Source organism: Amblyraja radiata, chromosome 21 (assembly GCF_010909765.2).
Source record: "Amblyraja radiata isolate CabotCenter1 chromosome 21, sAmbRad1.1.pri, whole genome shotgun sequence".
Lineage (NCBI taxonomy): Eukaryota > Metazoa > Chordata > Chondrichthyes > Rajiformes > Rajidae > Amblyraja > Amblyraja radiata.
This window is the reverse complement of record NC_045976.1, coordinates 19,530,779-19,555,289: the sequence shown is the minus strand read 5'-3', so window position 1 is coordinate 19,555,289 and position 24,511 is coordinate 19,530,779. Positions and strand designations below refer to the sequence as shown.

The 24,511-nt window shown below is 40.9% G+C and overlaps 2 protein-coding genes across 3 annotated transcripts in view; one reads left to right on the top strand and one right to left on the bottom strand.

Annotated features, from left to right (window-relative positions):
• Window positions 1-24,511, top strand: part of cog5 (component of oligomeric golgi complex 5) — a 111,440-nt gene that overhangs the window by 34,932 nt on the left and 51,997 nt on the right. For both annotated transcript variants that reach the window (XM_033039707.1, XM_033039708.1), the window contains exon 7: window positions 18,199-18,329. In XM_033039707.1, coding sequence (XP_032895598.1) covers window positions 18,199-18,329 — 131 coding nt within the window. The remainder of the gene's footprint in view (window positions 1-18,198; window positions 18,330-24,511) is intronic.
• Window positions 4,521-12,790, bottom strand: gpr22 (G protein-coupled receptor 22). Its single transcript, XM_033039711.1, has 2 exons — window positions 12,380-12,790; window positions 4,521-6,503 (listed from the first exon to the last, which is right to left on the bottom strand). The coding sequence occupies exon 2, from the start codon at window positions 6,456-6,458 to the stop codon at window positions 5,250-5,252; it is 1,209 nt and encodes a 402-aa protein (XP_032895602.1). The 5' UTR covers window positions 6,459-6,503; window positions 12,380-12,790; the 3' UTR covers window positions 4,521-5,249.

Here is a 24,511-nt window from a genome sequence, read left to right as displayed (position 1 = left end):
CATTGGGATTGGTCTTGATTTTACAGAATGGTGGGTGGGCTCAAGGGGGAGAGAGGGAGGGGTGGAGAGAGGGAGAGGGGAGGGAGAAGGAGAGAGAGGGAGGGAGGGAATGAGAAGGAGGGAGAAAAAAAGCGAGGAGAGGGAGGGTGGGAGGGATGCGGGAGAGGGAAAGGGAGGGAGAGGGGAAAGCGAGGGAGGGAGGGAGAGGGAGGCTTCCAAAATGGCTTCTACATCATCTGGTGCTAAAAGCAGGAAGCAGCCGTTCAAACAGCAATATGCAAAGAGATGGCAATGAATGCACTGTCATGTAAGGTGCATAGAAGATATGTCAATTGGTAGCAAAATTATGCATTCTTGTACTCTTATATGGGTATAACTGTACATAAAATAAATAACACTTTTTCCAGCAAAATGGCACCGCGTAAAAATACTGATTTCCTCAGCAAAATACTGATTTTCAGGCACTAGAATACTGAAATGCTCTGACAAAACTTGGCAGCTCTGCCTTCGTGATTCAAAAGTACCACTTCAGAAAATCCCAAATTTTATAGCGATAAATGTGTATTATGCTAAAACCACAGTTGTAATGAGAAGGAGGTAACGTTGAAGTGTATATATACACTTGTACATTGGTGATTGTAATTGCTTGGAAGTAATTTGTGGGTTTTATACACAGTTTTTCAAAATAAATATGTGGAGGAATCAAAAAAAGAAAGAAAAAATATTTGGATCTTATTCATTTTTAGTTTAGAGATAGTTTGGAAACAGGCCCTTCGGCTCCACAGGTCCGCGCCGACTAGCGGCCCCCTCACAGTAACACTATCCTACACACACGGGACAATTCTTTACATTTACCAAGCCAATTTACCTGCTTACCGGACGTCTTTGGAGTGTGGGAGGAAACCGAAGATCTCGGAGAATACCCACGGGGAAAACGTACAAACTCTGTACAGACAGCACCCGTAGTTGGGATCGAACCCGGGTCTCCGGCGCTGTAAGGCAGCAACTCTACCGCTGTGCCACCGTGCCGCCCTTATGCGCTATAAAAATGCACTATATTTTGTGCTATAAAAAACGGTTGATTGATGAGCTTGTTGACCATGGGCAATGTGTAGGCAGCAAAGTACTTGTTAATGGTATTTTTTATTGATCACTAACATTCTTCATTTGGAAAGCCTTTAGGTAGGCTGAAAAGTGAGTCAATACGTTACAAATGGTTTTAAAGGTAATGTCTTCAACTCAAAATGCATTAGGAATTAGCAATTTTACTACTGCTCCTGCATGATCACGATAATAAGTGATCTCTTTTAACAAAGTTACTGACATGACTGTGCATTGAACTTCTATCACATTTTAAAAAGGAAAACACATTTTTGGCATATTTTTGTGACTGAGTTGTTCATGAGGAAATTTCCTCAACCATGAAAATTTCCGTACGCCAACAGAATAATATTTGTCTCAACACAGAATATCTGTACTTGGTGATGTGGAAATGTTTTTTAGCAATCATTATAAAAAATCTGTGTGGAAATTGCATCCTGGCATCTTGAGTTCAGCCGAGAAACAATTTAACTTATTTCACTTTATGGTTCCATTGTTAAAGTTAGGGTAATGAACTGTGAGCTCCATATGCTATTAACAATCAACTTTGTGATCTTTCAGACAATGGCACCACAATAAAAGCAGGGTGACAAAAGTGTAGTCTATTACGTAATAAAAATTATAATTAATCAACATTTTAAGCTAATCAAATTTTTTCAACTTCAACAGGGAGTTAACTATTTTTCCCTCAACTGTTATTGAATTCGGTAGATCAGATTGGAGGAAAACTATTCAAAGGATTTCCAATTCTCTAGTATACAGTGTGATTTGCTGTACTGGTTCATAGAAAGAGAGGAAACTGCCTTGCATGCACAAAGTAACAATAAACTGACCCTGAAACCTTAATTTAAAACAAAAGGTATGTTGGCCTTTATAGCAAGGGCAATGAGTAATGACAACTTACTGGAGTTATATTGTAGCCAAGTACAATCATACCTACAATATTGTGTGCTGTTCTCCTTATCCAAAGAAAAAGACTGGATAGATGCAAAATTATGTTTTCTCTGGTCACGGTGTCAACAGTCTGAATCAGCTTTAAAATAGAGTATTTTAAATCTTTAAAATAGCTTTAAAATAGACCTGTGTGGACCAGCTTTAGGTCTCACTACTCCAATCTGCCATCCTAAGGTCTCAACCTGCTTTAGTGAGACCACTATCACCTCAGTGCCAAAGAAAAGCACCGCAACATGCCTTAATGACTACTGTCCAGTGTCTCTGACATCCACCATCATGAAGCGCTGTGAGAGACTGGTGTTGGTACACATTATCTCCAGCCTCCTAGACAGACTTGATCCACTGAGAACTTCAAGTTCCATAGCGTAAATATTATCAACAATTTGTGATGCACCAACCACATTGAGATGACAACTAAAAAGTCACACCAATGTCTCTGCTTCTACAGAAGGCTGAGGAAATTTGGCATGTCTCCAATTACTCTTATAAACTTCTATAGCTGCACCATAGAAAGTGGGGCTGCGTCACAGCTTTCTTTGGCAACATCTGTGCCCAAGACCACAATAAATTGCACAAAGTTGAGGATGTAGCCCAGGCTATCACACAGGCCAGATTTTCCAACATTGATTCCATCTGCATTTCATGCTGCCTTAGAACAGCAGCTAACATAATCATAGACTTGTCCCACTCCAATCATTCCTTCTTGCACTCCCGTCGGACAGAAGCTACAGAAACTTTAAAGTGTGCATCACCAGACTCAGGAACAGCATCTTCCCCTCTGTTATCTGGGTTAAACGGTCCATGCATTAGCTAGGGTACTGTCCAATTCACCTCTATCCCATTGTGGACATTGAACTTTGTGTACGGAACTAGTGCGCTCCAATGCTTAGAACTATATTTTGCACTTTGTATCTTTCCCTTCACTCTACCTATTCTACTTGAGTGCCTTGATTGTATTTATATGCAAAACCAAACTTTTTTCCTGTACTTTATTACATGTAACATGCAATAATCCTAAACCTAAATATTGGGGTTTGGCTATTTGTGATTAAGATGAGAAGAATGTTCTACATTCAGAAGGTAGTGAATCTTTGAATCTTTGAAGGTAGTGAATTTGAATCCTATCTATTCCCCTCATGATCTTATACACCACTCTATGACCACCCATCATCCACCTATGCTCCAATACCTCAAGTCCTAGCCTGCCCAACCTCTCGTTAAAGCATGGGGCCTCAAGTCCTGGCATCATCCTCGTAAATCTTTGCATTATTTCCATCTTAACACCATTCTTTCTAGAGCAGGGTGACCAAAAGTGAACACAATACTCCATATGCGGCCTCATCAATGCTGTGTACAATTGTAACATAACATTCCCACTTCAATGCTCAGTACCCTGATGATTGAAGGTCTGTATACCGAAAGCCACCTTGACCAACCTATCTACCTTTGACATCACTTTCAAGAAACGTTGTTCCTGCATTCCTAGATCCATCTGCTCTACGGTAACCCCCTCCCGGGCACTGCTATTCACTGTGAAGATCGTGTCCTGATTTTATTTCCCTGAATGCAACACCTCGCAATTACCTGCATTAAAGTCATTTAACCATGCCCAACTGATCAAGATCCTGGTGTAATTTTTGATAACTATCTTCGCTATCTAGTGCCATCTACAAACTTACTAATAATTATGCCTTCATTCTCGTCCAAATCATCGATGTAAACCACAAACAGCAATGGGTCAGGCCGATATCTGAGGCCACATCGCGTCATAGGCCTCCAGTCCGAAAAACAACATCATCTACGACTTTGCTCTCAACTCTTTTGGTTACTTCAAAAACTCAAATCAGATTCGTAAGCACGATAGAATCCCTCTCACTCCTTTTCATCTGTCCTTGAATGTTTTATTTCCCATATGTTCTCATAATATTTCAAAAATGTACTTGTAATTTATGAAATACATTTCCTTGTATGCAACGAAACATCACAGATCGAGGAAACTGTATCTAAAAGAGTGACATTTAAATTGTGTTTTATGGTCTTGATTGAAGTTACAAAAGCCAGGATAATAAAGAACAATTTGCCCTTTAAAAGAGTGATAGGTATCTTTTACATTCATCTCAGCAATGCAGAGTAATAAGACTTCATCGTATAATCTTCCAACATGAAAGCAAGGTTATTAATAAGTATAATGGTTCATAAAATAAGTTCTGTTGAGCCTAAGTCATAGTGCTGAACTACTATCTACCTCTTTGATGTCGCTCGGACTATCCTTGACCGGACTGGTGGCTTTACCTTGTGCTAAACATTATTCTCTTATCATGTATCTATATACTGTAAATGGATTGATTGTAATCATGTATTGCCTTTCTGCTGACTGGTTAGCACGCAACAAAAAGCTTTTCAGTGTATATCGGTACACGTGACAACAAACTAAACTGAAACTGGGCTGAAGGGCTAGTTTCAATGCTGCACCTCTTGAGTCTGCGCAAATCATTAATTCCATTTTATTTAGCCCACATTCTCGATAGATCCCCACAGATTCTACCACTCTCAATCTTGCAACTTATAAGGGCCGGTTGACGTACCAACCTGCATGCCTTTGGAATTTGGGAAGAAATCTGAGATCACATGGAGAACATGCACACACATAGCACCTGACATCTGGATTGATCCCAGGTTTCTGACATTTTGAGGTTACAGTTCCACCAGCTGCACTGTTGTGCTGCCTGGGGCATTCTTTTTCAAATTATTCTTTGCTTTTTTATGTTTACTTGCTTTGAATCAATCTACTTACTAGGCTATATTATTCACAAGCCTATGCTATTTTTTTTCAAGGTATAATTGAAATTGAATCACGATGACGTCTAAATGGTATAATTCATAATGGCATGCACTATTTTAGATAGTCGGGAAAAATAAGTTAACTGAAATAATCAGTTAGCTTTACAACATTATGACAGATACATGATGGGCATTTATAATTGGGTAATATTTACAATTCAGAAGTACTGTTGATTTTCAGAAAACCGTGGCACTTTATCAGTGGGTCATGGTAGGCTGTTATGTCACTTTGCAGATTTTTTCTAACTAAAGCAGTTTACTTTTTCGTAATCTGCTAAAAACCAGTTGGTTGATATTTATATTTTAAATATCTGAAGCAAGCAATTTTGATCAAATTCATTTTTATTGAAAATTTATTTTTTGTTCTTTTTGGGATTTAAATAGGGGTTGTGAATTACTGCATTGTTGGGGGACAGATCAGCCTCAACAACTGAGACCACTCTCTTTTTCATTTTACTCCTGAGGACCTTTTGGAATTTCTGTCTTGCAAATGCATAGAGTAAAGGATGGAATATAGTTGTTCCGTATGCCAAGATTACAAAGCATAGTCTTAATTTTACCATGCCCTCACTTAAACCTTTGTATATTATAATAGTATTTAAAATTGATAATGGTGTCCAACAAATGAGAAATGATGAAATAATTAAAAGTGACATTCGAAAAACCCTTTTTTGTCGTTCCCGCCTTTCTCGATGCTGCTTAACAATTCTTCTTAGAGCAATTATTACAGAGACTGAAGTTCTTACTCCAAGTTTTATGTTTGGTCTTCTGCTATTTTCTGATTGATCAGTATTTTGTTGTTGTATAGTTAGCGGAATGGTCTTTTTTCTTTTTCTTTTGTTCTGTCTGGTCGAAAATCGTGAACCTATTTTGATGTTCAAGGCTTGAAGTATTTTGCTGTAGGTTATCAACATTACAATAACCGTGAAGGAAAAAATAGGAATCTGAATTAAGAGATGGTAATATATTCCCAGTTCATTCTGATATTCATCTACACCATAGCATAAGATTGTTTTATTCCTCCAGATGCTTTGATTGCCTTGTAGACTAAAGAAATTGACTTCAATGAAAGGAATTGTAAATGCAGAAAAGGATGCAATCCACACCGATGTTAGTAACATTATTGCTCTTCCCATCGTCAAAATCCGATTGGCTGGCTTAACTGAAATGTCATAACGATCCAAAGTGATTGCAAGGACATTTGCTGCTGTTGCTACACCAGTAAAAGAAATGCAGGCTTCATGAAAATTGCAAATCAAAGCTTCTTTCTCCAGTGAAAGGAGAGTGACAATCACTGTAAGGGGAATGCATCCAACACATATAACAGCATCTAGTATATGCAAGTTCACGGTGATAATGTTACTGACTGAATTAATCAGGTTTGACTTCATGCAGTAAAGTCCCAGTACTGTCAAGTTGCTGCTGAGTCCCAACACAATTTCCAGTATCAAAAATCCCGTAAGAGTTGCCTGAAAACTTGTTGGGTAGTCAAGAGTCCAATCTGCATTGTCATCAATATAATGTGTCACATCGTGAACCGTCAGATTCATTTCTGATTGCATGGCGACTCATAAAATGGAAAGGGGATTATTTATAGATGATCAGTCCTGTAAGTGTAAACAAGAGCATTAAGTTCTGCTGTGTTTTTACTAGCAAATAACAAATCACAAAATATATTTCCTCTTTCCTGTGTTTTGACTGTACACATGCAACTTCATCAACTTTATTGCACAATCACATTAATAATTAGTTTTTTGGTCAGTTTTGCTCGGTAATTTCTGTCTGCTATACATTTGCTGCATTTGTTATACATGCATGACCCTTGAGTAAATGTGAAAATTCTATGTTCAAGTGATCTCCAGGCCGCATTGTGCTACTGAGCATTAGATGAATGCAGAGCTAGAGTAGGGCAATACCAGAATTTCTCAACATGAGCTTTGGGTAATTTGCACTTAGATCTCGTATCAGGTGAGTCCAGGCACTGGATCACTAATTTTTTTTTTAAATGCTTGAAACGTGAAGTAGGTCAAGCAGTATTTATGGAAACAAAAACCGAGTTAACGTTTCAGATTGTCAAAAGTGGGAATTGAAAAAGATGTTAGTTTTAAATTACAGTGAAGGAGGGGTAAAGATGGAGAGGATAATATAAATATCTGTGACCGTGATGAGTTATAGAATCCATCTGGCCAATAAGGAAAAGGAGACGAGGAGAGAGAAAAAAAAAGAACATGCTCCCCTTTGAGGACAGTTAGAGAGAATACAAACATGAATTGCAAACATGGAGGATGTGTTCAGTAGGTCACGCTGTGATAATGGAGAGAAGAAAACTGAGTCAATATCGCAGATGGATGATCTGCAGCAGAAATGTTTGTTTGCTAGTTCTGATTCAGACGAAGAAAGTTAGTTTTCTGAAATTGAGCCTGGAAGACTGTATCGTGTCTAGACAGCCGATGAAGTGCTATCTTTCCTGCCTATGTTTGGACTTTGTTATTCATATTGCAGGAGGTTATAGACATGAGAGTTGGGTGGAAAATTAACGCAAAAGGTAAGCGGGAGCTCTGAGTCATCCTTGCAGACTGTTCCACAAAGCGGTCACCCAATCTGAGCTTGGTTTGTCCAATATAGAGGGGACTACGTTGTGAGCACCAAATCCAGAGCACTGAAGTATACGTTTGGCTACCTCAATGGTGGAAGGAAAGAGGTATAAGAACAGGAGGTGTACCTTCTGCAGTTGCACAGGATCAGTAAACACATTCATTTGAATTGAAAATGTGTGCATAAATCTAGCTTTCAAGGAAGGATATAGTTACAATTGAGAGAGGACAGTGAAGATTTACCAGGATTATTACTGGGTTTTCGAGTTTATTGTCTGAGGTAAAATTTAGGAAAACTTGGCCTGTGCTCTTAGAAATGTGTGGAGCCGGTTTTGTTCCTTAATTTGGATGCTTAGAACAATGAGTCACAGCCTCCAATTCAGGGGATGATCATTTCAGAGAGAGATGAGAAATTTCTTGAACCAAAGTGCCGTCAATCTTTAGAATTTTATCAACAAGGATGTGGATGCTCAGTCATTTATTGTAATCCTTAAAGCCACTTCCCTGCAGTCGTTGATTCCCTCATTACCCAAAAAACTCTCAATCGTATTTTTGAAGATCGAGAGCTTTTTGGATATTAAGGGAATCGAGGGATATTGTTAATGCTGGAAAGGAGCTTTAAATCAAAAAGGTCAGCGTGGTTTTGTTTAGTGTTGGAGCGGGAGTAAGAGGCAGAATGGCCTCCACCTGCATGTATTATTTTTATTCTTCTTCATTACAAACATTTAACTAAAAACTGGGACAATGCTTAGGCCTGCATACTGGTTGGCATCTGACTGCAGGCCATTGCTGAGAACTGGTAGTGGCTTCTCCATGCATTGAGAGGCTGCCTATACCACATTGCCTCTCTCCTTGCTTCCTATTTAATGTGAAGGAAGTTATTTCTAACCGTCTTAGTTTGCTCAGCTAGCTTGCTCCAGCACAGACGTTTCTCCGTAACAACAAGCTCATGGTGAAAACTGCGCCGCAGAGAAAAAAAGGAGGGGAAGTTGGTACCTTGTATGCTATCCAACAGGAGGTGATGAGTGGCACTGTGGGACCTGGGCAAGTAGCAATGACTGGAGAGGTTGTGCTAAGCCCGAGCAATGCCCGCACACTCCATGCTGGCCAGAACACAGCCCTGAGCTTACAGCTCAGTGCTCACTCCAGTCTGCACTCACCAACCCTCACTAGTCACCTCTGTACATGGCCTTTTGCTTACCCAGCACCAAGCCATGTAATGGTATTTTATTGTTGAGGAAGTGGCAGCAGTGGGCTGAGCCTTCAACCAGGTACCTGACACAATACCAGACAGCAAAAAGGAAATCAGATTTGCAGTGCAGTAGCCTTTCAATAATGCATTTATATATAATTCTACAATGACCTCTATTAGTTCTCATGTGATTTTGTTTCTGAGAATATCCAGATGGTCAAGCAAAGTACCTGTGTATTTGGGTGTGCGATGTAGGTTATGATATTTTTGGGTTGATAATACACTTTTTCAGCACTGTCATACAACTATTCAGCATCAAAACATGCTCTTCAGCCCACCTTGTCCATACTGACCAAGCTGGCATACTGGAGTCGTCCCTTGCGCCTGCACTTCCCTCATAGGCCTCTCACCCTTTCCTATCCAATAATCAGTCCAAATGTATTTTACAATTCGTAATTGTACATTCTCTTGTAGCTTCCTCTGGCAGCTCTTTCCAGAACTGGACTACCCTCTGAATGATAAAAATGTCCCTGCAGTTCCTCTTAAATCTCTCCCCTCTTACCTTAAGCCCATAACCTGTAGTTTTAGAATTCTAAACCCTGGGGAAAATGAGCATTCACTTTATCGTTGGCCCTCGTGTCTTGGTCATCTCAATACGATTGTTGTTCAGCGTCCTGTACTCCGAAGAAAAATGTCCCAGCGTACCCAACCTCTCCCTATAACTCCAGCCTGCAATCCCAGGCAAGGCCTTAGTGAATCTCTTCTGCACCCTTTCCAACTTAATGAGATCCTTCTTATAGCTGGGCAATTAGAACTCTACATAGACAATGACCACTGCTCAGGCTTGTCCTTGCGGCCCTTATTAAATAAATGCTCTTCTTAAATTTGCTACACTCTTGTCTTCTGGAATGTCATCTGTGCTTTAAGATAAAGCAAATGTCTCTGCAAAGGCCCCTGTAATTTCCTCTACTGCTTCCCACAAGATCCAAGGATGTACTTGGTCTGGCCCTGGAAATGTATCCACTTAAAAATGGTTAAAATGAAATGTGTCAGTAGTGGGATGGGTACTTCACTAATCTTTGAAAATCTATTAATTCATTGCATGGCAAATGTAAGTGCTGTTATGAAGGTGAAGATTTAGAAATTAAGTGATTAACCATAAAAATAATAGTGGTGACAAAATTATATTTGAGATTGGAATTTTATCCCTCCAATCACAATGCACAGTTATATGCAACAGGGATAGTATTTCTGTTCCAAAAACAAGGAACTGCAAATGCTGGTTTACAGAAAAAGCACAGTGCTGGAGTAACTCAGTGAGTCTGGCAGCATCCCTGGAGAAAATAGATAGGTGACGATTTGGGTCAGGACAACTCTACAGACTGATGTTTAAACAAACCTGGACTGTTTACCAAAATTGCTATAGCTATGAATAGACAGTTTAAAAGATTTATTATTCAGTTATTTAATCCATTATTTTTTAATGGAATGAAGCTTCAAGTTTAATATGACAGTGTACTTGTCATAAATAAATTTCTAAGAATGAATCCAGTAAATTTCTTCAATTCCGTTTCAGGGGTATGTTTGGGTATAATGAAGTTTCCCTGCTCAGATGCAGATTATTAAATAAGGGAAACGACACTGCCTGTATCACTGTCAATGTACTGCATTGTTTCAGGCTAGTAATTGAATTGAGCTAACACTTATTCTGTAATATCAGGTCATATACTTATTCTTCCTTCGGGAAGTCATTTTATATGACCAGTTAATTCTTAACAGATGTGTTCAAAATATTTATTTTAATCTAACAAAATTTTTTATGTGAATTGGTCCGTAAGAGAACTGTTTCTGATGCTTTAATAGTTAAATATGCAACATGTTATTGTGATTTCCTGTGTGTATGTCTCCGTGTGCAGAAATTACTTAAACAAAAAACCATGTAGTGGAATATTGATATTAATGTTTCAAAAAATTCCAATGATTCTGCCCTCTATTGGGAAAATGTATATAGCATTAGTTAGTTTGGTATTTCCTTGGATCGTTTGGCTCTAGACCTTGTCAATGATTGGAAACATGTCTCACCTAAATGATGATGGTGGTTGTTGGAGGTTAATCTCCCAGCACTGGGTCATTGGTGCTGCAGCTCTTTAGGACAGTTAGCTAAGGCCCAAGCACTTTATCTGACCTTAGGGTGAAACGATAATTGAAAATGATTGCACAATATTCAGTTCTGTTTACGTTTTTCTTTTGTAAATCCTCAGCAAATGAAACAGTTCATAACTGCATGTAGCAAAACCGAGAAAACATTTGAACATGGGTGGGTAACTGGCAAGTAAGATTCTTGCCTTGAAGTGTCAGGCAATGGCTATATTCAATAAGACCAGTGGTATTAATGCAATAGTGGACAAAGAAGATATATAAACTTGATGTTCAGTTTGCTTAGTTTCAATATATGTCATATTTAAGCATCTTTTTTGCAATTTGTTTCCTGCATTAATAAGGTACAACTGTTTTCGTAAACTAATAAGGCTTGTTGTACTTCTATGTTCCTCAGTTGCCCAATATACATGTTCTTTGTTTCTAATGAGATCCACAAGGAATTTTAACAGGGATGCATGATTAATTTTATGTTGTCTGAAACAGTTTGAATGAAAAACAAAATGCAGAAAATCATGCAGCAGGTCAGACAGCGCTTATAGATAGAGAAACGGTGTTAACATTTCAGCTCAAAGATCCTTCATCGGAAATGCTGTTTGCATTCTGGTTTTTAGATTCTTTCCTTGCTTTTCAGCTGTTCTCATTTTTAAATAGCCCCTCAAGGGACATTTGGGAAAACAGCAATGAGGATGATACTGTTCTTGATGTCTGTTCACTGTCAGGCTGGAGATCAAACCAGATGGGAAATACTTTCAAATTGGACAAGATTTCATGATAAAATCTGAATTCCAATGTCATTTCAAATACTGGGGCAGTTTAAGCTCCTCCCTCTTGTTATATGTTTGAAATTCACTTTGGCTAGAACAGATAGTGGCTCGTACATGACATCAAAGATGATCTTTGAATTTCCGCCACAATCATTTGACGTCTTGATTCACATTAAGACCTAGTGGGTAATTTTCACCCTGTATATAAACACGAAAGAGAGAGAGAACAGACCTGGTCAAATAATGTCGACTGTTTCAGAATTGCTAGTTCCCAGTAAATCAGGTTGGCCAAAACTAGTGTGTCAGATCCTGTGAGGGTAGTTCTGAGCTCGGTAATCAGTTTAAAACAACAAAATGGCTTCACATTCAGCTACAGATTATTAAAATATAATTAAGGTAGTGATACCTGAAGCGTGTTTGTATAGAAATGAGACGTTTGCAAAATGTATCAAATAAATCTGATGCAATATTTGTTAATTTAAAGAGCAGGTAAAATTGGCAATTATAAATGCAGCTCCTTCCACTTTTTAAAAACATTTTGCAGGTGTACTAGTTTTATTGGAAAACATATGACTGCACAGTGAGAATATTGGTATTTCCATGTAAATTATGAATACATGTCTTATATGCTTTTATTTTATACTGGATTTTAATACAAAGTAAATTATTTTTCAGAATTTTATTACTGAAATTCTCATGAACAATATTAACAAAAAAAGCAGTTTAGCTTAAATCGTACATGACAAATTACTAGAAAAATGAAGGAATCTTACCTTGGCTGAAAACCAAAACAAAATCTGTATGCAGGCCATTTAGAATTGATCCTTTGCTAGCAGAATATATTGTGAAGAGTTTCACAAGGACTGTTTTGGACCTGATGCTTCGAGCAAGATCTGCTTCGACTATTACTGTATTAAAGTATAGAATTAGTGGATTTCAGTAGGTTGCTGTTGCGCCTATAAACCAAAAAATCAATAAGCTTCTGAAAATATCTCATCAAAGCAGCATGCTGCAGCCTTGTGTCTCTGGAGATCACATTGAGATTTAGCTCTCTCAGAATGCTATGGCAGAGTGAAGTAATTGTGGGCGGCATTCACTGACTGACAGCTTGACTCATTGCCTCCCTTTACTGCAGAGAATTGCAGTGTATGCATTTGTTTTGATTTGCTAATCATTAAGCAGTTATCTAATTCTTCCAGGACAGATTTCTTTTTTTAAATTCTCCAAATATTTGATTTGCTATTTGAGAAAATCTTTTGAAAGAGAAAAAAATATGCATTTTGAGTCCAAGTAATCTGATGTAATGAAGAAAATGCCTGCTTGGGTATAGTGTTTCTAATAAATCTGTAGGTAAAATCCTGTTTTCATTTCCTTATTAAAAAAAAAACCATGGCTCTTTCTAATGCAGTTATGTGCTGTGGCTAAGTATAGCTCTCCTTTCTGTTCTTTTTTGCAGTTTAAATATCGTGTTGGGAAATGGAAATTATTTTCCTCATGATAATTTCATCAATAATTTAGTCTGTTGCCTAGCTACACTCAAAGTATTTTGTACATTTATTGTATCTCACAATAGCTGATTTAACAATTGATTGATATTGTTAATTATATTTCCTTGACCATTAAGAAGTGAAATCTACCAGCTAATTTTCATCTGCCAGCATGTGATGATAATCCATGGTGATTATTAGAAATAACACTGCATCGTTGAACTTAAAGTTAAAACTTATGTGGTGTGTATAATGTAAAATAAATAAATACTACCAAAAAAAAGTTTAAAGGGTTAAACATTTTTAAAGTTGTAATTTCCAGAAATTACACTTTGTAAGAAAGGCAGCATAATTGCTGAAGAGACTTTTCTGCTATCGACAAAAGATAGTCTATCTGTTTAGATTTGTTGTTAAAAATACATATTCAATGCTCCATGACAAATAACATTTCTTCACCAGGTACCTTTTCATTTTTTGTTTAAATTCTGCATTCTAAACCTCTTTTTTAAATATAATGAATGTAAGTTTACAATCTGAGTAGCAAATCTTGCTGGTCCTTAAGTGAAATTATATCTGCACACTTTGAAATTTCGTAGATGTGGTTTAATTTCTTTCACTTGCAAAATGTTCTTGAGATACTGCAGATCAATTATTCGAGGAAAGCCCTAGCAAGTAATATCATTGCCTGCAACTAAGCATCTTGAAATATAAGCATACATTTGTTTAATGAAATTGCTGCGTTGGGGCTTAAGTAATATTTTGATTTTTCCCTCCACACCCCACCAATCACCTCCTCCCCCCTTCACAACTGCTGTGGTTCCTTCACATTTCTGTTGCTCTAATTGTCTTCTTTGTCACACGTATATCCATTGTTCCAGTTGCTAATGGCTGATCCTTTTTGCTACCTAATATTTGATACCTTTTTGCTACCAAATATTCAATTCAATTCAATCATTTCAATTCAAGAGGAGAGAAAATATCGATAAGCTTCATATATAGGCAGAGAATATTTGTGTTTTATAAGAAATTTGTGTCCAGTTTTATTAACAACTGAAAATGTAATTGAGATATTTAAAATGAAAAAATGAATCATAATAGTGATGGATTTGATCTTAAAACTTGTCTTACAGATCATGTGTGATGTAAGACAATGGCAGGATAGACTCCGTTCCAGCATCAAAATCAGTAAATCTCTTGAAAAAGCTGTGGGATTGGAACAGCTATGGTCAAGATTTTTGTCCCCGCTTTCACCTATGCCCTTGTTACCCCTTGTCTACTTTAAACAGAGATATTTGTCTCGGGCATTTAGCACCTTGTGAAGCTAAAGGAATGATTGACCAGAAAAGGACTGACTTAAGTGAAATGATGATTAATTTTGCCTGTGTAGATTGAAATCAAAGACATGAAGGATGAAATTAAATGAAGGTCTGGGTGCTGATGGCTTGGGTGCAGTCTGCCTCTTCTGTCACAAGAAATTGTCTGATCAGTCTGAAGAAGGGTCTCAACCCGAAACATCATCCATTCCTTCTCTCCAGAGATGCTGCCTGTCCCGCTGAGTTACTCCAGCATTTTGTGTCTATCACAAGAAATAGAATGTTAGGTTGGAAGAAAAATCTTGACGTAATTTGATGAACCAGTAAAAACAGTTCAATCGTACAAACTAAAGTCAGACTGAATTTAAAACTTTAACGAGGGTATTTTGTACAACTCCATTTTCTGGATCTGAGTGTGGCTGGCAAGGCCAACATTTTATTGCCATCCTTAATAGCCTTTGAAAGGTTGGTGCTGCCTTCAACCACTGCGATAGAACTGGGTAACTTATTTCCAAATCAGGACAGTGTGTGACTTGGATGGGGAAATGCTGATTTTGGTCATTCCGAGTATCTGGGCCCTGCCCTCATTGTTTTGGGAGGTGCCTTTGGAGTATTCTAGATAAACAACAGTAATGTATTTTGTATATAATACGTACATTAGCCACTGGTATAGGGAATGGATGTTCAGTGGGGAAAATGGGATACCAGTCACAGGGATAGCTTTGTCCTGAATGGCACAGAGCCTCTTGAGCATTGTTGGAGTGGCACTTCACCAGCCTAATGGAAGGTACTCCATTACACTTTCAATTTGTGCATTTGTTGATGATGGAAAGGTGTTGGCTGTCAGCAGTTGAGCCACTAACTAGAGGATACCATATTTCTGACCTCTTATAATTTTAATATCGCTGCGATTGGTCCAATTAAATTCTGGTCAACGCTGACCACACATGATATTGAGGGTGGAGTACTTGACAACATATTTGCCATAGAATATCAGTGTAGAAAGACTTCCTCTTGTTGGAGATGGTCATTGCTTGGCACCTTTGTGATGTGTATGATGTGAATGTGAATGCCACATAACAGTCCAACAATAATCAGTGATCATGTCCATTACTTATCTTTTTGGAAGGATAGTCATTGTTGAAAAGTTTGAAGATGTTGGCCTAAGACGATGCATTGATGTCCTGAGGCTGGAATGACTGAGCTGTAACAATCACAAATGTTTTTCTTCATTTTCTGTAGAAACAAGGAACTGTTTATGCCGATTTATTACAAAACGACACCAGGCACTGCAGTAACTCAGTGGGTCAGGCAGCATCTCTGGAGAACATTGGTTAAGTGATGTTTGGTGTAGGGTCCCTTTTTCACACTCTAAGTTACTCCATCACTTTGTGTCTTTCTTTGTTTGATGTTTGACTCCAACCATTCTTAATGCTGTTTGACTTTAAGCTTACCAGAGCATCTTAATGCAATGTTTGCTCAAAAGCTGCTTTGATATCAAGTGTAATCACTCTTAACTCATCTCTGGAATTCAGTTCTCTGACCCATTTTTCCACCAAGCCTGTGAAGTGGTCTGAAGCCAAATAATCCTAACAAAAACAACCCAGGCATCAGCAGACAGACGATTAGCGATTCAGTATCTCAGTACAGTTTTTGACAACACTATGCTATGCAACGATATAATTTTCCTTTTAACCAGGTGCGGACCCATTGGGTCCTATCCCCAATGCAATACTCCACCACTCACCCATAGCCCCTAACAGCGCACGCGCGGCTGAGGGGTTCCCGTTGTGATGCCAGAGATCCCCATTGTGTTTTTTTTGTTGAAAATTGCGATTTTTAATGTAAATGCGATTGGGGATCCTATTGTGACGTCATTGTGAATGATAACGGAAGAATTTGATTAAAACGGGGTTTTTTTTTAAAATCGTTATTTTTTAAAATGTAAATGAGATTCGGGATCCCATTGTGACGACGAACGCGGATGACGGGCAGGGCATGTGGAAAAGTGGTTTGAAAATTGATTTTTGTAAATTTTAAAATGTCAATAACTTGTAAAATATAACATCAATCCGAACGAAACTTGTTTCATTTACACCCCAGGACAATGGTGAGAAAGGTGGGCCAACAATTGTAGCACTATCGTGTACCATTTTGGCGGGGTTTTGAAATATCGCACATGCACGCATACAAATAAACAAACAAACAAAATTTTAGTAATATATACTAGACACAGTGCGGACCCGTTGGTTCCATTCACCCAACACAATATTCCATCACTCACCCATAGCCCCCAACTGCGCAGGCGCGGCTGATGTTTTTAAAGTTTGAAATGGCAATAACTTAAAAAAATAAGATCAATGTGAACGCATCTCACTCTGCCTCTTCAGTCCCCTATTCCCATCCTCCATTATCCTCCATTATCCTCTCTCGCCCCACCCTCCACCAACCCTCCTCTGCTTCCTCTCCTCACCCCCTCCCTCCCCTCCTCTCTCTTTCCCCTCCCCTCCTCCATTACCTCGCTATCCCTCTTCCTACCCCTATCCTCCTCCATTCCCCTCATCCCCAGAACCCTCCCCCTCTTCACCCTCCATCTTCTTTCCCCTACCCTCAGTCACTCCCTCCCTCCATAACCCCTCTCCCCTCTCCCCTCCCTGCCCCCCTCCTCTCCCTCACCACCTCCCCAGGATCTCGATTGTAAACCACCGCCGGCCGCGTTTGCTTCACCACGTCGGCGATGAAGTTGTAGTTGAGGCGGGGGCTGTCGGGGAGGGACGGGCCGAGCGGTCTGGAGCCGCGGGAGGGAGAGGGCGAGGTTGTGGTCTGGAGCCGCAGTAGGTGGAGGTGGCGGGAGAGGCTGAGACTTAGATAATTTGTTCCTTGCGCCCATGGAAATCCTCGCTCCCATCCATCCTAACCACAGCGCAAAAGTCTAATGTGTAGGAAGGCTGAAGGAGGGTCTTCTATCCAGAGGTCCGCGGACGGGAGTGTCAGCCCAGGCCCGCAGCCAGCGAGGGGGGGGGGGGGGGGGCGCCAGCCCCAGCTCGACTGTGCCTGTCCCGCCTGGCGGGGTTGAGCTGGAGCTGGTGCTTCTTTTTCGCGCCGTCTGCGGGCCTGGGCCGCCGCTGAGACGGGCTTGCGCCCCGCTGGGACAGGCAGAGCCGAGCTGGAGCCGGCGCCCCCTCCGCCGTTCACGTTCGGCTCCCGCTGGCCCAAAGTCACCCCGGACGTCCTCGGAAATGACACTCGGGAGGGGACGGGGACGGCCCAGCGGCGGCTGGATAGGGTCAAGACGCAGGTCTGCACCCATGCAACAGCACGGCCACCGCGAGTATTTAGCCAGAGCGACCTATGACCTGTGCATGCACAGTCGGAATACCGAACTGGCTTCTTTGGCAATGATAATTGGCTTGTAGTGACATGAGGTCATCTGTGGAATGTTAACCAGAAGCTTTACTATTGTAGATAACAAAGGGATCGAAATGATAGTTTTGGTGAAAGGCAATAAATATGTTACGCATAATATTGCAGCTACACATACACTGGAGCAATTATCTCATTATTATTACAGAAGCACAAGAAATCTTGGCATTGCATCAGATTAATGAGTTAGTTGTGCAGAAAATATTGACAACTTCCTCATTGTTCAATTGGGTCTTTAAAAATCTAAATCACAAAGGTTACAGCAGGAAAACAGATTATTCAACACATGCATGTTGGCATTGCAAAATAAGATATCAGTACAGTTGCATTCTAGGTGTGAACATTCGCTCTTTGTCTTCTGTTTCATAGATTATCTTTCACAAGGAGTTGATCTCTCTGGGATTGAAGTTATAGAAAATGATCTCCTTTTTATTGCAAGAGCCCGACTTGAGATCGAGAATCAAGCCAAACGGTTACTTGAACAGGGAATGGAGACGCAGGTAAATGCTCCTCTTTTGTAAATCAAAACATTCCAGATGTTGAAAATCTGAAATATAAAAATAAATGGTGGAAACACTCAGAAGAGCAGTCAGTAGCTATGGAAGGGGAAGCAGAGTTAGTGTTTCAGGCTGTAGATTTCATAAGAAATGTGAAAGTGAAGTAATAAGAGTTAAGTTACAGAGAGGGTTGCGGAGCGATGGAACGGACAAAGAGAATATCTCTGAGTGGGATCTACTGGCAACCCTGTTTATACCTTACCTTTATGGAGATGCCTGGTTATTAGATTAGCAAGGATAGATAGAGATGATGAAAATGAACAAAGCTGTAAAATGCTAATTGCTAAAACCTGAAGCTGAAAGAAAAATGCTGGTAATGCCCAAAAGATAAGGCTGTGCCTGTGTAGAGAGAAAAACTGTTAATATTAAGTTAGATAACCTTATAGAACAACTGGTCAGTTCCGATTCAAACAGGACAAGTGAGTTCCCCAAAAATTGGTGAATGCAATGTTGAATCTAGAAGGCTGTAACATATCCAGAAGGAAGATGAAATGCTCAAACTTATGTTAGAGTTTGAGGAGGCATCTCATCCTGCATATGGGTATGTTGCAGCCTTTGAGACTCAATCTAGAAATTCCTATTTTTAGGTAAATCACTCTGCATGGTAGACTGCTCTGGAAGGTTTGATTGCGTGGGTTCCAGGGAGAGCTAGCTAACTGGATACAGAGCAAACCACAACGTTCTGGAGGAACCTAACAGATCTGGCAGCATCTGTGGGGAAAAAATGGACTGACATTGTTTCTGGTCAGGACCCTTCTTCAGTCTGAGAAGTGGGGACAAAGCCTGACAAGTGATAGACACAAAATGCTGGAGTAACTCAGCGGGACAGGCAGCAGCTCTGGAGAGAAGGAATGGGTGATGTTTCCCATTCCTTCTTTCCAGAGATGCTGCCAGTTACTCTAAGTTACTCTAGCATTTTGTGGGTATCTTTGATTTAATCCAGCATCTGTAGTTCTTTCCTGACAAGTGATAGGTGGAGATAGGTCAGGAGGGGGTGTGGTTGGTTTGGCAAATGGTTGGAGTAAGTGACAAAGGCTGGAAGTGAAAAGAAGGCAAAAGTGTGCCAGAGAAGAGGAGGAGGGACGTGTAAAGCCGGAGGGAGGGACGTGGGTGGATAGGAATAGGGGGAAGGAAAAGAGGGGATAAAAGTAAAAAGGGGGACGGAGATGGGAGATGAGTTTATGAAGATGGGGAAAGGAGCAGGGTGACTTGAAGGTTGGAGATGGTGGGAGGATGTGTGCACACTGGCTCGGAGAGAGGGGTCATGGGAAAGAGAGGGTGTGTAAGGGAGTGTTACTTGAAATTGGGAAATATTATTGGGTTGTAAATACCAAAGCGGAATATGAAGTGCTGTTCTTTCAGTTTGTGAGTGGCCTTAATCTGGCAATGAAGGAGGCCCAGGACGGAAAGGTCAATATGGGAATGGGAAGGAGAGTTGAAATGGATAGCAACCGGGAGATCCAGCAAGCTTTGGTGGACAGAGTGCAGGTGTTCAGCAAAATGGTCACACAGTCTATGCTTGGTTTTGCCCATGTAAATAAGGCCATATCAGGAGCAACAAATGCAGTGAACAAGGTTTGAAGAGGTGTATTTGACCCTCTGTCTCACCTGAAATAGCTGTTTTGGTCCTTGGATGGAAAGTGAGAGGAAATGTAGGGACTGGTGTTACATCTCCTGCTGTTGGAAGGTAAAACTACTTGGGGAGGGGGCAGGTTGGGTGAAAAGGGATGAGTAAACCAAGGAATTGTGGAGGGAGTGATCTCTATTGGAAATGGAAAGGGGTGGGGTTGGGAAGATGCGGCTGATAGTGGGATCACATTAAAGGTGGCAGAAATGTCGGAGAATGATGTGTTGGATGCGGAGGCTTATGGGGTTAAAGGTAAGGTTGAGGGAAACTCGTGAGGTTGGGGGAAACTCTCCTTGTTCCTTCTGAGGGCAGGAAGAATGGGAACAGAATATTGGAAGCATGTGCGACAGAGGTGGAGAAATTGAGAGGAAGGGATGGCTTCCTTGCAAGAACAGGGTGGGAGGAAGTATAGTCAAGGTATCTGTGGGCGTCGGTGGGTTTGTAGTAGACATCAGTACATAGAGTGTATCCTGTGATGGAGACATAGAGGTTGAGAAAGGGCAGAGAAGTGTCAGAGACTGTTCAAGTGAATTTGAGGGGAGGATGGAAGTTAGTAAAGTTGATAGAAACAACAAGTTCTGTATGGGTGCAGTCATCGATATAACTTAGAAAGAGTTAAGGAAAGGTGCTGGTGTATGTTTGGAACAACGACTGTTCAACATAGTCAACAAATGGCATCGCTGAGGCCCATGTGAGTGCCATGATACACTTGAAGCAAATGACAGGAGTCAAAAGAGAAATAGTTACGGGTGAGGTCCAGTTCAAGCAAGCAGAGGATAGTGGGGGAAAGGAAACTAAATGGATACAAAATTAATGTTCGGAAGCAGAGGGTGGAGGTGGTTGGATTGGTACGAATGTCCGGGACTAGCAGTGTGCCTCAGGGATCAACATTTATCAACATTTGGATGAGAATGTACAATGCGTGATTAATAAATTTACAGATGACACTAAAATAGATGGTATTATCAACAGGGAAGATGATTATCAAGAAATGCAGCAGATCTAGACCAGTTTAATTAAAATAAGTGTGAACGGTAGGGCCCTGAGAAGTGTTGTAAAGCAGTGGGAGCCAGTAGGACAGGTACATAGTTCTCTGCAAGTAGCATCACAGGTAAATAGGATGTTGAAGAAGGCTTTTGTCTCGTTGGCCTGAATCTGTCAATCCCCAGCATAGATGTGGAGCATCATGTTACGGTTGTACAGGTTGTTAATGAGGCTGCATTTGGAGTATTGTGTTCATTTTCAGTCATGCAGTTATAGGAAAGATGCCATTAGGCTGGAAAGGATACAGAGAAGTTTTATGAAGATGTTGCCAGGACTGGAGGGCCTGAGTTAATGGGACTGATTGGGCAGGCTAGGTCTTTATTCTTTGAAGCGCAGGAGGCTGAGGGTGATCTTAGAGGTATATTAAGCCATGAGCAGAATATATAGGGTGAACGCGCAGTCTTTTTCCCAGGTTAGGGTAATCAAGAACTAGAGGGCACAGGTTTAAGGTAAGGGGAGAAAGATTTAATAGGAACCTGAGGGGCAACTTTTCATCCAGAACATGGTGGGTTTACACAACGAACTGCCAGAGATTATAGCAGGCTAAGTTTAGTTTAGAGCAGGGGCCTGCAAACTTTTCAGCACGAGGGCCACATTATATATTTGACACATTTTTGCGGGCCACAGGAAAAAATAAAGAAATATCTCACACACACACACACACACACACACACACACACACACACACACACACACACACACACACACACACTGACACACATACACACACACACACACACACTCTGACATACATACACACACTCTGACACACATACACACACACACACACACACAGAAACGCACACGCGGACTCCCACATACCGAAACACACATAGACCCGCACACCGACACACACACACAAACACAGACTCATGCATACACAGAGACAAGCACGCACACACACACACACACACACACACACACACACACACACACACACACACACACACACACTCTGACACACATACACACACACACACACACTCTGACATACATACACACACTCTGACACACATACACACACACACACACAGAAACGCATACTCGGACTCCCACATACCGAAACACACATAGACCCGCACACCGACACACAAACACAGACTCACGCATACACAGAGACACGCACACACACACACACACACACACACACACACACACACACACACACACACACACACACACACACACACACACACACACACACACACACACACACACACACACACTCACTCACTCTCACACTCTCACATAGATAGAGAGAGAGACCAGGGAGAGAGAGGAGAGGGGGCAGGGGAGGATTCCCCTTGCCGTCGGTGGAGACCCGGTCAAATGGTCCAGGGTCAGTGTGGCGCCCTGGAGTGGTTCACGGGTCACCCTCACGGGGGAGACCGCTACACACTGACCCTGGCCGACCCTTCCACCAACTTGCTCCCCCCCTCCACCCCCTCCCCCTCGCTCCACTCCACACCCCACGCTACCATCCCGCACAACTTGCCTTTGCAACACAGGAGCAGTGGCACGGTGGTGCAGCGGTAGAGTCGCTAACTCACAGTGACAGAGACCCGGGTTCCACCCTGACGTGCCTTTGTCCTATCCATCTTTCCTCGCCTGCTTACAACTTAAAACTAACTTATTTTCTCATTTTCCCAGTTGTGACAAAAGCTCCTCAACTTGAAAGACTAAGCTATGTTTGTCTTTCCACGGATGCTGCCTGACTTGCAGAATGTTTCCAGTATTTTTTGTTTGATGGTCTACAATGCCCTCCATAATGTTTGGGACAAACCCATCATTTATTTATTTGCCTCTGTACTCCACAATTTAAGATTTGTAATAGAAAACATCACATGTGGTTAAAGTGCATATTGTCAGATTTTAATAAAGGCCATTGTTATACATTTTGGTTTCATCATGTAGAAATTACAGCTGTGTTTATACGTAATCCCCGCATTTCAGGGCACCATGATGTTTGGGAAACAGCAATGTCATGTAAATGAAAGTAGTCAAGTTTAGTATTTTGTTGCATATCCTTCACATGCAACAACTGCTTGAAGTCTGCGATTCATGATGCACTGCCAGGCCTGTATTGCAGCTATCTTTAGCTTATGCTTGTTTTGGGGGCTAGTACGCTTCAGTTTTCTCTTCAGCATATAAAAGGCATGCTCAATTAGGTTCAGATCGGGTGATTAACTTTTAGCTTTGAAAAACTCCTTTGTTGCTTTAGCAGTATGTTTGGGATCATTGTCTTGCTGTGGAAAGAACCGCCGGCCAATGAGTTTTGAGGCATTTGTTTGAACTTGAGCAGATAGGATGTGTCTATACACTTCAGAATTCATTATGCTACTACCATCAGCAGTTGTATCATCAATGAAGATAAGTGAGCCAGTACCTTCAGCAACCATACATGCATAGGCCATAACACCCCCCCCCACCACTGTGTTTCACGGATGAAGTGGTATGCTTCGGATCTTGGGTATTTCCTTCTCTCCTCTATACTTTGATCTTGCCATTACTGATATGTTAGTCTTCGTTTCATCTGTCCACAAGACTTTTTTCCAGAACTGTGGTTGCTCTTTTATGTACATCTTGGGTAAACTATAACCTGGCCATCCTATTTTTGAGGCTAACCAGTTGTTTGCATCCTGCCGTGTAATAATAATAATAATAATAATAATAATAAATACTTTATTGATCCCCTCAGGGAAATTCAGATGTCCAGAAGCCCCCAACCAACAAACCCACAGATTCAAAACGAACGCAGACAGAAAATACATAGAATACAATGTGGACACTACCTGAGAGCAATAAATACTTAAAAAGACCAATAATTAACAGTTAAAAATTAAAAATTGCAAAATGCATCCCCCTACAGCCGAATTATAAAATCTAATGGCTGCAGGGGTGAAGGATCTCCTGAACCGCTCCGTTCTACAGGGCAGGGAGAGGAGCCGGTTGTTGTTCCGAGTGCTCTTTTGACTCTCCAGAATTACATGGAGGGGATGCCCGGGGTTTTTCAGGATGACCTGCACCTTGTGCCTCATACGCCTCTCAAGCACATCCATCCCAGAGTCTACTCTCCCCTCCAGCACTGAGCTAGCTCGTTTAACCAGTTTGACCAGCTTCTTGTTGTTTTTTGCACTAATGCTGTTGCCCCAGCAGACAACAGCGTAGAAAATAACACTTGCAACCACCGTGTTGTAAAAACATGTGCAGCATATCATTACACACATTGAAGGATTTGAGCCTTCTGAGGAAAAAGAGTCTGCTCTGGCCTTTTTTGTAGAGGGAGTCAGAGTTGACAGACCAGTCCAGTTTGTTATCAAGGTGCACTCCAAGGTATTTATATGTTTGCACCACCTCAATGTCAGCCCCTGCAGCGTTGACCGGCTGAAGGGGGAGATGGGACCTGCCAAAGTTAACCACCATCTCTTTAGTCTTAGTTGTGTTCAGGATGAGA